General features: G+C 41.9%; 1 protein-coding gene across 16 annotated transcripts in view; it reads right to left on the minus strand.

Moving 5' to 3' along the window:
* The window catches only part of LOC138669913 (protein 4.1-like), a 405915-nt gene that overhangs the window by 247061 nt on the left and 146639 nt on the right, over positions 1 to 12215 (minus strand). For all 16 annotated transcript variants that reach the window (XM_069756785.1, XM_069756784.1, XM_069756783.1 and 13 more), the window contains exon 5: positions 1989 to 2031. In XM_069756785.1, coding sequence (XP_069612886.1) covers positions 1989 to 2031 — 43 coding nt within the window. The remainder of the gene's footprint in view (positions 1 to 1988; positions 2032 to 12215) is intronic.

Genomic DNA, 12215 nt, shown 5'->3' on the forward strand with positions numbered 1-12215 from the left:
GCATATCATGTGTGGATGGAGCTTAGCTCCTGAGCTCTCTCCATGCATGGGCACACCTGCAATGATGTACAGTTAAGTCAATTTGCCTTAAGGGTTAAACTTTTTTTTTTTTTTTTTTTAGCTGGGGTGGATAGTGGGCCCTTTAAACAAGTCAAGATCACTGATCACATTCACTAGTTTAAATCATATCACCAAGGTTTGGTAAGGTGTGTGAGGACATTGGATGCCAACTCCAAATAAGGCCGGGATCACACATGCGAGAAACACGTCCGAGTCTCGCATGTGAAATCCCTCCTCTGGCGCCGGCACTTGGGAGCGGAGTGTGCAGCCGCACAGCAACACATGGAGCAGCACGCTCCGCTCTGGAGTGCCGGCGCCAGAGCTTGGATTTCACATGCGAGACTCGGACGTGTTTCTCGCATGTGTGATCCCGGCCTTACAGGAAACATTTAATCATCCACCACTTGACCCAATTGTTTTTGTTACAGACAGGCATGTGGATAAGGCTTAGCAATTTATTAACAAGCTTTACAAGACAAACTTCGGGCCAACTAATACACATCACTTTCCCATGACAAAAAAGAATTAATGGGTCTAGTGAAGTGCAAGAAAGAGTAGATATGACCAGGGATCTCGACTTTTGGGGTACCTGGGCAATTTAATGTCATTCAAAAAAATATGTTCATCCAACATCTGTTTGATGTCTGGAGACATGTTTCACCGTGACTTCATGTGATTTTATATATTTTAATAATTAATATATGTTTTTTTTATTAGCCTTACAAAGATATCAGTTTGATGCCAAGATTAATTGGCCACAAAAAAAAAAAAAAAAAATTAGTTCACTGTATTACTGGTTCTCATTTATTCTCCAACCACAATTCCATATAAAATACCGTATACAAATTATATACGGTATATATTATAGTTCATGCCAACCCCTTTCACCACATCCACCGTACATGCAAGGCACAAGCCGGTAGGCGGGTGTATGAGGCGGGCTCAAGGGGTAAGCTTGCCACAATCTGCAGGTAGCGGCTGTGGGTTAAAGCAAGGAGCTGCCTGTTATAATTGCAGGGGTTATGAAGCGCCACCAGCGATTGTTAACCTGTTAAATGACGCTGTCAAGCTCTGACAGCATCATTAACAGAGAGCCAACAGGGGAAAGTGTTCGTTATGTGATTATGGGTTGCAGTGACAGCATGGGGGTATGTTGAAAACGTCCATGCTTGTTATTACAGAGCTTTCTTGAAAACCACCTTAGGACCAGGCTTCAAATTACACCGGGATTTTTGCTATATACAGCAATGCTATGGCATGGTTATATAGAACAAGCAATGAGACGATCGCAGCTTCAAGACTGACAAAAACAGTAAAAAGTATAATTTAAAAAAAAAAAAAAAAGTGTAAATCACCCTCCTTTTTCCCCCATTAAAATAAAAATATTAAAAAAAAGAAAAAAAATATGTGGTATTGCTGCATTCAGAAAAGTCAGATCAAAATATAATATAAAAATTAACCCTATTGGTAAACTGTAAAAAAATATATTTTTTTTTCCAGAACGACAAAATTACTTTTTATTTTTTATATAGACACTGCAATATCACAAAATATATTTTAACAAGCAATCAAAACAACATGTCTATCCTAAAATGGTACTAATACAAATAAAATAAAAAAAGTTATGGCTTTGGGAAGAAGGGGAGGAAAAAACTGAAAACGCAAAAAACTGAAAATGTTGTAAAGGGGTTAAAAAAGATGAAAAATTGATTTCTCTTTTTTATTCCAAACTGTACAATGAGAGTCAGACAACTGGCAAACCATACAAAATTCCATAAGAAGGTGCCAATTCAAGGTGATTAATAATGCTGCAGTGTTAACCAACATCAATTTATTAGTTGACTCAATATACAAAAGCTTGTCGTTATTTGTACGATCTCTAACCAGCCATCAACAGGAGAGCCTCAATCACACACGAATACACTTACCATGCACTTGCTTCCTGATGTCCTTCATTGGATCTATCCATATCTGAAAAGGAAATGTTTATTAGTGGGTTTTAACCATTTATTACAAAGACGACTTAATATGCTGAAAAAACAAATCATATTTCTTTAGGCATAACATGGTAAAGACAAACCTACATGAGCCTTTACAGTCTTACCAATATCTCCAGTCTGACCAGCGGCATTGCTAAAAGTAGTGCTCGAAGACCAAAAAAGTCAAAGAATGTTTCCTATGTATGTCTCTCCATGAACAGATATTAGCACATCGGAAAACATCCTACTACTAACTGCAAGTGTCAAGATTTGGAAAGGGTTTAAAAAAAGTTGTTGTTTTTTTAGTTTAATTGCCCAGACTGTTACGGTTTGTCTTGCATCAATGGCCAAATCTAGGGATGACTCCTTATTTGTCATAACGTGATGGAGAATGACCCATCAGTCATAACCTTAAAGATACCAAACACTGAGTAGATCCTCATAGTTCTACCAAAACAAATTTGGCCCATCAAGGCATAGGATACACTCGGGAGGTCTTGTGGAGCCCGTGTTATCTGACATCAAAACGTTAGCAGCAGATCCTTTAAAGAGAGTAACTAAACTTTCATTTTTTTTCAACAATTTTGTCCAACTTGAAACGTTATGAATCTTTGCAAATCACTATTTAAGGATACTACATGACAGCCTTATACTGAAGTAGATTGGTAAGGAATTTGCTAACTGACCGAAGACAAAGACAAAAAATAAATTTGGATCCAAAATGGCCACCATGTAGATAACTGTAGAGTAATGCACTTAGGATGGAGTAATCCTAATGCTGCATATACATTAAATGGGAGTATACTTTGGATTACAGAACAAGAGAAGGACTCGGGTATTCTGTTTACAAGTAACCTGAGCAGCAGTACTCAATGTCAGGCAGCAGCCGCAAAAGCAAACAAGATTTTAGGGTGTATAAAGAGAGGAATCCTGCAATCCCAACATAATGTTACCTCTTTATAAATAAATTAATCATTGGTGAGGTCACATCTAGAATATTGGATCCAGATTTGGGCTCCACATTTTAAAAGGGATATTCAGATGTTAGAATCAGTTCGAAGGAGGGCAACAAGATTATTAAATGGGATGAAGGCTTCTCATATGATGAAAGGTTGGAAAAGTTGGGCTTAATTATCTTATTAAAAAAAAAAAAAAAAGGGATGCCTCAGAGGAGATCTCATTTATATGTATAAATATTTGTGTGGCCAGTACAGATGACTGGCACATGACTTATTCCTTCCAAAGACCATACTGAGGACTATGGGGCACTCATTACGGGTGGAAGAAAGGCGATTCTGGCAGCTTAACAGGAAAGGGTTCTTTACAGTCAGAGCAGTCAGACTGTGGAGGGTCCTACCACAAGAGGCAGTAATGGCAGACACTATAAATAAGTGACAAAATGTACAATTGGTGAAGAAGGGCTCAACTTGATGGACCTAGGTCTTTTTTCAACTTATGTCACTGATTTTTCTTTATTCTTTTGAAAAATAAATAAAAAATACAATGCATCCATTACATTGAACAATAGAGGGGGCAGTGAGGGTCTGTTAATCCTACTGCAGGAGATTGTTCTGGAATTCACAGAAAAAGCCCCAGTGTAGCTATTGAATACATTAAAAATACCTTTTATTAATTTATCTTAAAAATATTTAACCAGTGCACCAACCAAAACCATCACCATGTAAAACCATACCATTGAAAAGGCCAGGACAGTGCCTACCTCTGCACTACACTATATGTACCCTACCAGCCAGTGGAGGTTGGCACCCCAAGACCTGAGCAAATGGCGCCCCCACTCACCATCGACTGTCCCTTATATCCCTATACGACCCTGCAGGATGGGGTAGAAAAGAAACAGTTACATGCTTACAGTGTGCCCAACAATATACAGTTAGGTCCATATATATTTGGACAGAGATAACATTTTTCTAATTTTGATTATAGACATTACCAAAATGAATTTTAAACAAAACAATTCAGATGCAGTTGAAGTTCAGACTTTCAGCTTTCATTTGAGGGTATCCACATTAAAATTGGATGAAGGGTTTAGGAGTTTCAGCTCCTTAACATGTGCCACCCTGTTTTTAAAGGGAACAAAAATAATTGGATAATTGACTCCAAGGCTATTTCATGGACAGGTGTGGGCAATCCCTTCGTTATATCATTCTTATTTAAACAGATAAAAGGAATGGAGTTGATTTGAAGTGTGGTGCTTGCATTTGGAAGGTTTTGCTGTGAAGTAAACATGCGGTTTAAGGAGCTCTTTATGCAGGTGAAACAAGCCATCCTTAAGCTGCGAAAACAGAAAAAACCCATCCGAGAAATTGCTACAATATTAGGAGTGGCAAAATCTACAGTTTGGTTCATCCGGAGAAAGAAAAAAAGCAGTGGTGAACTCATCAATGCAAAAAGACCTTGGTGCCCACGGAAGACAACAGTTGTGGATGATCACAGAATAATCTCCATGGTGAAGAGAAACCCATTCAAAACAGCCAACCTAGTGAACAACACTCTCCAGGACGTAGGCGTATCAATATCCAAATCTACCATAAAGAGAAGACTGCATGAAAGTAAATACAGAGGGGTCACTGCACGGTGCAAGCCACTCATAAGCATCAAGAATAAAAAGGCTAAAAAACATCTAAAAAAGCCAGGACAGTTCTGGAAGAACATTCTTTGGACAGATGAAACCAAGATCAACCTCTACCAGAATGATGGAAAGAAGTATGGCGAAGGCATGGTACAGCTCATGATCCAAAGCATACCACATCATCTGTAAAACACGGCGGAGGCAGTGTGATGGCTTGGGCATGCATGGCTGCCAGCGGCACTGGGTCACTAGTGTTTATTGATGATGTGACACAGGACAGAAGCAGCCGAATGAATTCTGAGGTATTCAGAGACATACTGTGTGCTCAGATCCAGCCAAATGCAGCCAAACTGATTGGTCGTCGTTTCATACTACAGATGGACAATGACCTAAAACAAAGCCAAAAAAAACAGGAGTTTATTAAAGCAAAGAAGTAGAATATTCTTGAATGGCCAAGTCAATCACCTCATCTCAACCCAATTGAGCAGCATTTCACTTGTTAAAGACTAAACTTCAGACAGAAAGGCCCACAAACAAACAGCAACTGAAAACCACCGCAGTGAAGACCTGGCAGAGCATCAAAAATGAGGAAACACAGTGTCCGATGATGTCCATGAGTTCAAGACTTCAGGCAGTCATTGCCAACAAAGGGTTTTCAACCAAGTACTAGTCATGAACATTTTATTTAATATTATTGAATCTGTCCAGTTACTTTTGGTCCCTTTAAAAACAGGGTGGTACATGTTAAGGAGTTGAAACTTCTAAAATCTTCATCCAATTTTAATGTGGATACCCTCAAATGAAAGCTGAAAGTCTGAATTTCAACTGCATCTGAATTGTTTTGTTTAAAATTCATTGTGGTAATGTCTATTACCAAAATTAGAAAAATGTTATCTCTGTCCAAATATATATGGACCTAACTGTAGATGGGGTCCCAAGTCTTAAAGCAATATAAGCAAAAAAAAAAAAAGAACCCTATTTTGACCCTGCCTACCAGCGGAGGTTGGCACCCTATTTTAAAGTTGACGTAAATGGCGCCCCGTTCCTCGGCGGCTATCCCCAATATATCCCTTATCCAAAAGAATTAAAAAAAAAAAAAAAGGAGGGGGGGGATTTGTAAAGTAAGGTGCTATAGTGCTTCAAATATCGATTCAATATAAATATTGCTGGAGTTCTTAAGCATGGATCCCCCCAGTGTCCATTCATACACCGTTCCAAAACACATAGGAGAAAACTCCCCCAAGTTATCCCTATACTGTACTTCAAATCATTATTTCCTCCTTGGAACTAGTGCAAAAATTCATCAAATAGAACCAGATAGAGAAATATACAGTATATATCCCAACGAAAATAATTTGTCAAATAGAATTCATCCAAATTTACAGGGGATATGCCCAGAACAGAAACTCAACAGCCGGTAAGCATGCCCACAACAGGAACTCGACACGTTTCCCCTCCAAAACATGAGGTTCATCAGGAGTAAATGGATACTATAGGACCACTTAGATTAGTATTAATATAGTCCTCAGCACAGTTGGGCAAGCCCCCTCTCGATGTAGTGCTTAGGATTGAGTGCCCAGATAAGCCCAAGTGCCCTGGATGAAGCTGCTCCTCCTACAAATAAAACAACTCAGCACAGACGGCGACAACCGAGGCACACGCTGCAAACACGTTTCCTGCAGCGATGCTCCAGGTGCGCCGAACGTCTGTGGAGAAAATCTAATCTACCCAAAGATTTCATCCATTATAAGTTCATGCTAAAAACATACAACTCTGCCCTTCATCTCTCCAAACAAACCTATTTCAACACCCTCATTACCTCACTGTCCAATAACCCTAAACGTCTCTGACACTTTCCAGTCCCTACTCAACCCAAGAGTGCAGGCCCCAACCACAGATCTCCGCGCTGACGATCTGGCCAATTACTTGAAAGAAAAAATTGACCACAATCGACAGGAAATCATCTCCCAATCTCTTCATACCATGCACTGTCTTCCCTCCCCCACTGCATCTAGTTCACTCTCTGACTTTGAACCAGTTACAGAAGAAGAAGTAATCAGGCTCCTTGTATCTTCTCGCCCAACCACTTGCACCAGTGACCCCATTCCGTCACATCTCCTCCAGTCCCTTTCCCCGGCTGTAACCTCTCACCTAACAAAAATATTTAACCTCTCTCTCACTTCCGGTATTTTTCCATCCTCATTTAAGCATGCCATCATACATCCATTACTTAAAAAAACCATCCCTTGATCAAAACTGTGCCGCTAATTATAGACCTGTCTCTAATCTTCCCTTCATCTCTAAACTCCTCGAGTGCCTCGTCCACTCCCGTCTTACCCGCTATCTCTCAGATAACTCTCTACTCGACCCTCTTCAATCTGGTTTCCGCTCTTTACACTCTATTGAAACTGCCCTCACTAAAGTCTCTAATGACCTACTAACATCTAATGGTCACTACTCCATGCTAATTCTCTTGGATGACCTCGAGGCTGGGAAAATATTCAGAAAAGTTCCCACGCTCGAGGTCATTGGCGTATTTTTTGCGCAATACGGTGACAAATGCAGCATGCTGCGATTTTCTATGGCCGTAGAAAGCCGTATAATACGGATGCCTAATATACGGCTTATCGGACATGACCCATTGAGAATCATTGGGCCGTGTGTAATGAGCGTTTTACGGACGTATTTTATGCGCTCATACGTCCGTAAAACTTGCTAGTGTGACGCCGGCCTCATAGTTTGTAAGCTTGCGAGCAGGGCCCTCATTCCTCTTGGTATCTATTTTGAACTGTGATTTCTGTTATGCTGTAATGTCTATTGTATGTACAAATCCCCTCTATAATTTGTAAAGCGCTGCGGAATATGTTGGCGCTATATAAATAAAATTATTATTATTATTATATTTCTCATCTGCGCAAGCGCCGATATACTGCGTTCCATTGATGCATTCCACATACTGCGCACATATGGTCCATGTTATACAAGGTGTTAAGTGTTAAAGTTCTCCATTTTTGTCCACAAACTTCCAGATGAGTTGAAATTATAGGCACTTCAGTTGAAGGATTTATGCTTTTCAATCTGAGAGTAGCAGAGAATAGGGACAGAAACCCAAATTACAGCGCAGTATTCCGACTTCTCAACATAGTAAGGGGGAGCGGCATGTGACAAAGTATATCTGCGTTGTTTTTTTTTCTAAATCTGCAATATGGTTCCAGAGATTAGGGCCTTATTTAGTGCTACTTTTTTCTGGTCGTTACCAAGGGAGTGGATGTACAATAAAACAAAAAAACTGATTTCTCAGGGGAGCTGCAGGTTTTTGTTATTGTCTGGTTGAAACTGACCACTGACATGGGTAGTTTTACGCTATAGAGGATATGGAAATCTTTTAAGTGACTGACAGAAGCCTTTTTCACTCCACTGAATGATGGCACTTTTAACATAAATCATTAACATCTTCAGACAATAAATTTGCACAGTATCCCTTAACAGGGACTTAAAACAAAAATAAACTACCAATTTCCAATAATAAGACTAATGTATACGGAACAAAAGAAGAACCTAGTGCAGCATTATTAAATGCCACTCAATGATTCATTCTTTGGGAATGTTTATTTAACATTGACACACTTAACAAAACATTTTTTCAGCATTACATGGGGCTGGGGCTTTTAAACAAGATGTGCCAGGAGGTCAGTATCTGTTAATCAATGTCTGCCAAACAGAGCTACACAGACAGAAGGGGTCTGTGCCTGCTGCAAAAGTGCGCTCAACCGTTTGCAAGCTCATCCTGAGCAGATTAATCTGGTGGACAATGAGGTCTGAAAAAAATACTGGAGGGAGCTAATTAAAATGACACTGGCTCTGCAAAAAAAAAACAGACAATGAGGCAACATTGAAAATGTTACTCAAAGCATCAAGGTTTATACAAGAGTGTTACAATTTGACCCTAAAAGAGATGGGAGTCATTTTACACAGGCAGATAAATTGCTTGAAAGAAGTGATGTTCCATGATACAGCAAATCAATCCGCGCTCAAACTTGCATTCATATGTTACAATAGTGGATAGTTTTTTTCATAAACACCATTGTCCAAGAGGCTGTTTGTCCTCTCCATAAGTTTTTATTACACAGATTTGTGCTTACGATAAACGAAGTCTGCATAAAAGATGCTACTAGTGGCAAATTATGATCAGGGATGCCATACATTCTCCTTTAAAGTACCACTCCATTGTTTCCTGTTTTTTTATTTCCCCGTCAACCATCGGTAATGTATCTTGTATGTTTCCATCGGTGCTGGGGTCCTCTCCTGGATCACACGACTTCAGCTGTGACCAGACTGCTTACAAGAGTGTCTGTGTGGCCTGGAAATCCATTTCTCACCAAGTCTGGGACACAGAAAGAGGATCTCAGACTTTTTTTTTTTTAAATAAAAGGAACTAACGGTCCGTTGTGTGAGGTGGCAAAAAAGAGCTGCGGTCACATGATGCAGGAGAAGACGGAAGAAGTGCTGGACACAGCAGAAGACAGCGACTAGTAAGTATTCACAGGCTGAACATATATTACCGATAGCCAATAATGAAGTAAAAAAAAATGCTGAAGTGGAACTTTAAAAATCACCTGCTTACAGCAGGCAGTAGAGTGCCTATATACATTATTGATGGTGGAAGCTAGTTATTCCTTTTGTTATTGTGGAGTTGGCAGTGATTGTATTGGAGTGGGGAAAATAAGTACTGTATTTTTCAGATTATAAGACGCACTTTTGTGATCCCCGAAGTTAGGGGGAAAATGGGGTGCCTCTTATAAACCGAACACGGTTCTTACCGAGGGGTCAAGCTGCGGGCCCAGAGCTGGGGGTGTTGCGGTGGTGGTAAGGCGGCTCCCTGTGACGAGCAGTGGTGGTACGGCGTCAAGCAGTAGTCCCGCAGCGGCGGCATATGGCGGCCGCCATTCTTCCGGGGTCCGGCTTCTCACTCGGCACAGGCGGAGGAAAGTGGAGGAGATCTCCATCCTCACCTGCCTCTGCGCGATGTCTCCAGGAAAATGGCCACAGATGTGACGCAGGCACAGATGGAGGTCTCAGTGTCAAGATTTCGAGAGATGAGATCTCAGCGCCAAGATCTCCATCTGCGCATGCGCTGCCGCGGCAACCATTTTCCCTGAAGTCCACCACATAGTAAACAGTGTGGGGGTTCTGGGCTTTCAAAAAAATGTCGGCAGAGCCCCCACACCACCGAACACCTGCAACGACCCTGGGTCCCTGATCCACTGCGGCCTGCACCACCGAACACCCGCAGCGTCACACATCCGAACATCCCTTTCTCCCAGTCTGGGGTCCGCAGCATCGCCCCACTCCTGCCTCCACCAGCAGCGACCCTGGGACCTCACTTCACCGCAGACACCACCCCCATTTAGCAATAAGATGCCTGGATTGTAAGAAACACCACCATTTTATTTAAAAAAAATAAAAAAGGGGGGTTTTCCTATTTTTCTCCTCAAAATTTGGGGTGCATCTTATAATCCGGTGCGTTTTATAAACCGCAAAATACTGTATTTGATCCCTTGCTGATTTTGTAAGTTTGCCCACTTACAGACAAGAACAGTCTATAATTTTAAGGGTAGGTTAATTTTAACATTAAGAGATAGAATACAAAAAATAAAATCCAGAAAATCACATTGTATAAATTATATAAATGTATTTGCATTATGCAGTGAGAATTAAGTATTTGATCCCTCTGGCAAACAAGACCTAATACTTGGTGGCAAAACCCTTGCTGGCAAGCACAGCAGTCAGACTTTTTTTGTAGTTGATGAGGTTTGTGCACATGTCAGGAGGAATTTTGGTGCACTCCTCTAAATCATTAAGATTTTGAGGCTGTCGTTTGGCAACTCGGAGCTTCAACTCTCTCCATAAGTTTTCCATGGGATTAAGGTCTGGAGACTGGCTAGGCCACTCCATGACCTTAATATGCTTCTTTTGAGCCACTCCTTTGTTGCCTTGGCTGTATGTTTTGGGTCATTGTCTTGCTGGAAGACCAAGCCACGACCCATTTTTAACATCCTGGCAGAGGGAAGGAGGTTGTCACTCAGGATTTTACGGTACACTGCTCCATCCATTCTCCCATTGATGCGGTGAAGTAGTTCTGTGCTCTTAGCAGAGAAACACCCCCAAAACATAATGTTTCCACCTACATGCTTGACAGAGGGGACAGTGTTCTTTGGGACATGGACAGCATTTCTCTTCCTAAAAACACAGCGAGTTGAGTTAATGTCCAAGACATCAATTTTTGTCTCATCTGACCATAAAACCTTCTCCCAATCACTCACAGAATCATCCAGGTGTTCATTGGCAAACTTCAGACAGGCCTGCACATGTGCCTTCTTGAGCAAGGGGACCTTGTGGGCACTGCAGGATTTTAAACCTTTACAACGTAATGTGTTACCATTGGTTTTCTTGGTGACTGTGGTCCCAGCTGCCTTGAGATCATTAACAAGTTACCCCCGTGTAGTTTTAGACGGATCTCTCACCTTCCTCATGACCAAGAATAATAGGATACACCACGAGGTGAGATTATGCATGGTGCCCCAGATAAATATATATATCATTTTGTATTTCTTCCGTTTTCTTACTATTGCACCAACAGTTGTCTCCTTCTCTCCCAGCATCTTACTTATGGCTTTGTAGCCCATTCCAGCTTTGTGCAGGTTTATGATCTTGTCCATGGTATCCTAAGGCCATGTTCACACAGTGCGTTTTTTACCGCGGAACCGCGGCGGTTTTGCCGCTGCGGTTCCGCAGCTGTTTTCCATGCAGGGTACAGTACACTGTACCCTATGGAAAACAGGACACACTGTGCACATGGTCCGGAAATTGTAAAAAAAAAGCCGCGCTGAATAGCTCCCGGAAAAAAGAAGGAGCATGTCAATTCTTCTTCCTGAACCGCAGCGGTTCTGCACCCATAGACCTCCATTGTGAGGTCAAAATCGCAGTAAAACCCGCAGATCAAAAATATATCTGCGGGTTTTACTGCGATTTGATGTGCAGAACCGCTGCAGCAGGAAGTGCGGGGGAGCGGGCGGAAGTGCGTGGGCGGAGTGTGGCTGCCCCCCCGTGCTCCGATCCCGCCCCCCCCGTGCTCCGATGCCCCCCCCCCGTGCTCCGATGCCCCCCCCCAGTGCTCCGATGCCCCCCCCGTGCCCTAATCTCCCCCCCTTATACTTACCCGGCGTCCCGGTGTCCGTCCGGCCGTCTTCTCCCTGGGCGCCGCCATCTTGCAAAATGGCGGGCGCATGCGCAGTGCGCCCGCCGAATCTGCCGGCCGGCAGATTCGCTCCAAAGTGCATTTTGATCACTGAGATATAACCTATCTCAGTGATCAAAATAAAAAAATAGTAAATGACACCCCCCCCACTTTGTCACCCCCATTGGTAGGGACAATAAAAAAAAATAAGAATTTTTTTTTTTTTTTTTTCACTAAGGTTAGAATAGGGTTAGGGTTAGGGGTAGGGTTAGGGTTAGGGTTAGGGGTAGGGTTAGGGGTAGGGTTAGGGTTAGGGGTAGGGTTAGGGGTAGGGTTAGGGGTAGGGTTA

Source organism: Ranitomeya imitator, chromosome 3, assembly GCF_032444005.1.
Source record: "Ranitomeya imitator isolate aRanImi1 chromosome 3, aRanImi1.pri, whole genome shotgun sequence".
NCBI lineage: Eukaryota > Metazoa > Chordata > Amphibia > Anura > Dendrobatidae > Ranitomeya > Ranitomeya imitator.